Source organism: Meleagris gallopavo, chromosome 5 (assembly GCF_000146605.3).
Source record: "Meleagris gallopavo isolate NT-WF06-2002-E0010 breed Aviagen turkey brand Nicholas breeding stock chromosome 5, Turkey_5.1, whole genome shotgun sequence".
Taxonomy (NCBI): Eukaryota; Metazoa; Chordata; class Aves; order Galliformes; family Phasianidae; genus Meleagris; species Meleagris gallopavo.
This window is the reverse complement of record NC_015015.2, coordinates 9,152,707-9,156,224: the sequence shown is the minus strand read 5'-3', so window position 1 is coordinate 9,156,224 and position 3,518 is coordinate 9,152,707. Positions and strand designations below refer to the sequence as shown.

The 3,518-nt window shown below is 38.5% G+C and overlaps 1 protein-coding gene across 1 annotated transcript in view; it reads right to left on the bottom strand.

The window, feature by feature from the left end:
- Positions 1-203: 203 nt before the first annotated feature.
- The window catches only part of DKK3 (dickkopf WNT signaling pathway inhibitor 3), an 8,462-nt gene continuing 5,147 nt past the window's right edge, over positions 204-3,518 (bottom strand). Inside the window, exons 2-3 of the mRNA XM_031553366.1 lie at positions 3,275-3,491; positions 204-749 (exon numbers count right to left, since the gene is read on the bottom strand). Of these exons, the coding sequence (XP_031409226.1) occupies positions 503-749; positions 3,275-3,491 (464 nt within the window). The 3' untranslated portion in view covers positions 204-502. The remainder of the gene's footprint in view (positions 750-3,274; positions 3,492-3,518) is intronic.

The following is a 3,518-nucleotide window of genomic DNA, read 5'->3' as shown; positions in this document are numbered from 1 at the left end:
CCAGAATGTGTGTGATATGAGTGATGTGACACCCAAAATCTGTACATTGCAGCTTCACCTATCATATTTCAAAAAAAAAAAAATTGCTGAAATTGGTAACTGAGGCAGTATAAAGTGGTTCTTATTCCAGAAAAATAACTCCAAGGTGTGTAGAGGAAATACTTAAAAGTTGTTTCTGTAGTTGCTAATAACTTGAAATTACGTATGCTTAATGTGTTTTTTAATGAGTACGAGTATTGATACGTTTATTTCTAGTGTACAAGTGAAAGTATTAATCCAAGGAAACACTGATACCTTTCTCATTTGTCTTTGATGGGAGGTTTGGTCTAAAGATGGAGTGAATTCAACATTAATTTGAACATGCAGGTTTGGTGCACGAAAACAGATGCTCGATGAAGATGTTTTATTGCACTTCTATCCAGCAGTATCTGTTAAGGGTTTATGAAAGCAAGACAGTAGACAAAAATTTCTAGAACTAACTAAACTGTTTGGTGTTTGAACTTCATATTTCATCTCCCAGAAATAGGTCATGAGGTGGGTCATGCTCAGACTTCACACCTGCTCGGTCCTCCAGACTTTCTAATTCTTTCTGCATTTCCTGAATGACACTACTTTCTTCATAATCAGAAAGAATATCTCTGGGTATTAAACTGATAAATGGCATCTCATCCATGTTTAAGTGATCTTCTTTTTCATTATTTCTGGTTTCATTGGAGGACAGTTCACACACAGATGTAGTACTGTGGCTGCTGGAAAAAGAAAGACATCTGGTCATATATATTACATTTTCTCCTGTTCTTTTTGCTAGTTCTTAATAAAATTCATAATATCCTGTCCCTATAAAAGCATACTAGCTATATAAAATTGTGAGGTCCACCATAGATGACCTTGTAAACATCTGATTGTTGCATTCTTCACAACTGGAAAGTTGAAAGTTTTCTACATACAAAGTGAGAACCAAGTTACTAGTAGCAAAGCATGTTCGATATTACAACACAAGGTGGCAGTGGATGTCAACGCAGTCTGGCCCCTCTGCCAGAATCAATCATGGTTAGTCCTTTTTGTTAATGTAATACCAAGGTGTATAATCAATGGATATACAGATGGTATATAGTCAATAGATATACAGATGGATAGATATACAGATGGGGGTGTGTGTGTGTGTGTGTGTGTGTGTGTGTGTGTGTGTGTGTGTGTGTGTGTGTGTGTGTGTGTGTGTGTGTGTGTGTGTGTGTGTGTGTGTCCAGGAGCTTGGCTAATATAATTGAAATGGGAGGGACTCCTGATGGAGCAATGGGAGGGACTCCTGATGGAGCGGATCTCCAGAGAGATCCTTCCCCACTGGCAGTCAGCTCTTAAATGGGTCTAGGAGAGGTGGAGCCAGGCTCCACCCCTTCCTGCAGCACAGGTGAATTGCCTTCACCTGTGCTCCTGTGGCTGACTCATTGCTTGCCTCAGGTGATCAATCAAAGGTTCAGGCTGTGATTCAGCAGCCCCATATACAAGGTAAGAAGATTGTCTGGCTTAAAAGAAATGCAGAAGACAGTGTTTGTCACGAAACCGTAAAGCTGGGAGAACTGAGTATTATCTATTTGGATCTGAATAGACATGTAGGTGTATTTGCTGCTGCTTTGAAAAGTGGCTCTGGTTGCCTGCAAATGGATGTCCCACTTGTGATGCAGGGAACTTTTGAAAAGGATAAGAACGATTTAGACTTGGCAGAAGATTGGAATTCGATCATTGTGCATCTACTTTGCACTGCATAGGACAGCATAGAGTCGCATGTCCCTGTTATAGACTGTAAGGTAACTGGTACATGTGCCAGGCACCTTGCAACAAACATATGCTTAAAGCTGCAGTCTCTTTCACTGGCAGTAAATGGACTAAAGATGTTCTTTAAGCTTATTTTGTGTGTGCATTTTTAATTGTGTGTTCTGCTTTTTAGGCATTTTGAGACTTCCATTTCTGGGAAAACTATCTGTGTTCTGTAGGATATAATCTAGTATTTTCAATGTCTTTATCAGTTACTAATGATATTAGCCAAGAGTCATTTAAAGCAGAGGTGGGCTTTCTCTTTCTCTTAATAAAAAGTATGTTCTCTGAATGCACCATTCAAGTTCACAGAATCAGCATTATGTTGCTGTGAGTCATTGGCAGGTGGTATGCACTGTATTTATGTATTTATGATAATCCTAAATTCTTGTAGCTATAGCTGGATGGTTCTGTTTAATTCACTTCCTAATTGATTTGTGTTTTTCGGTATCCTTACCTGACATGTTCTCCTTCCTAAATGTAATATCTGCTGACATACCTTAACTGAGATTAATGGTACTTGCACATTAACTGCAGTTCCTGTGCAGTTCTGCTTGCTCCCTTAGATTGTATATGAAACTTTACTATCCAGTCGTTTTTTGTGCATAAAAAGTAGAGGAAAGGAAGAAAATATTAACCTATGTATAGCCTACATTTCTATCACAGCTTTGCTGTCTTGTTAAAAGCTAATGTAATGAAATTAGCAGCGTGGCAACAAACTTTATTCTTTTGCAGACAACATGTTAAGTCTTCTGAAAGTTTTTAGTGCAAAACTTCAGTGGTTTCATTTTCTCCTAATGAAATTGCTGGTAATGCAAATAACTCATCTTCTAAAGACTGATTAAAGCTATGATGCATGAGAAGGCTTAGCTTGTAGCAGAAAAACATGGAGTCAGTCTATTTCATATTTCATGAAACTCATGAAGATACTGAAGAAGTCTGCACAGTATAAAGCTTTTCAAGTCTGAACTGCAAGTCTAACTGAAACGTTAGCAAAGTCAGATTTTTTTGCTGTGCTAGAAATGACCTTCTGTGAAGCTGATCCTTAGTACAAAACCATGCCTGTTTAATCCTACTGAATGTACTAAAATGTCTTGTATGTATGTAATGCGAGCAAGTGAAACATCCAATAGAAGCCTAGACTAACAGAAGATTGTTGGACAAGGGCTGTACTTGGAGAATGAAATTGGAATGATACTTGATTAACTAAACATATGTTAGTATTTTTTTAATTAAAATGCTATAGAAGCCTAATGCACAGACTTCATTCAGTTGGGGAATAAGCCTTTGCCAAACTCAGGCACTTTTGCATAGGACAAAGCACAAAGTCTGAAACAGTTTCAATACTAGTGATGAGAAAAGCCATTAAAACATTCTGTAGTGTGAAAGGGTCAGCAAGTTGTGTCTGTATTAGAGGAACCCAAATCTCAAGGACTTCCCTTGCTCACATTATGGTCTTTACCTCTGAGGTTGGCAGATCAAGCCACTTGCACATGGGCATCGCTCTAGTGCTCCATCAGGTTCCAGTTCCCAGGTGATCAGGTTAAGAAGTCTGTTTGAAGGATCGTGGCAAGGTTCACCTTCTTCAGGTAATGGAGTGCACACAGGAAACAGCAGTTCTGCATGCCAGAGTGGATGAGTTTTATGAGAAGTTAACAACTGTCTGCTAAGCAGATGACCTGATCTTTAATATATGTAGATATTTA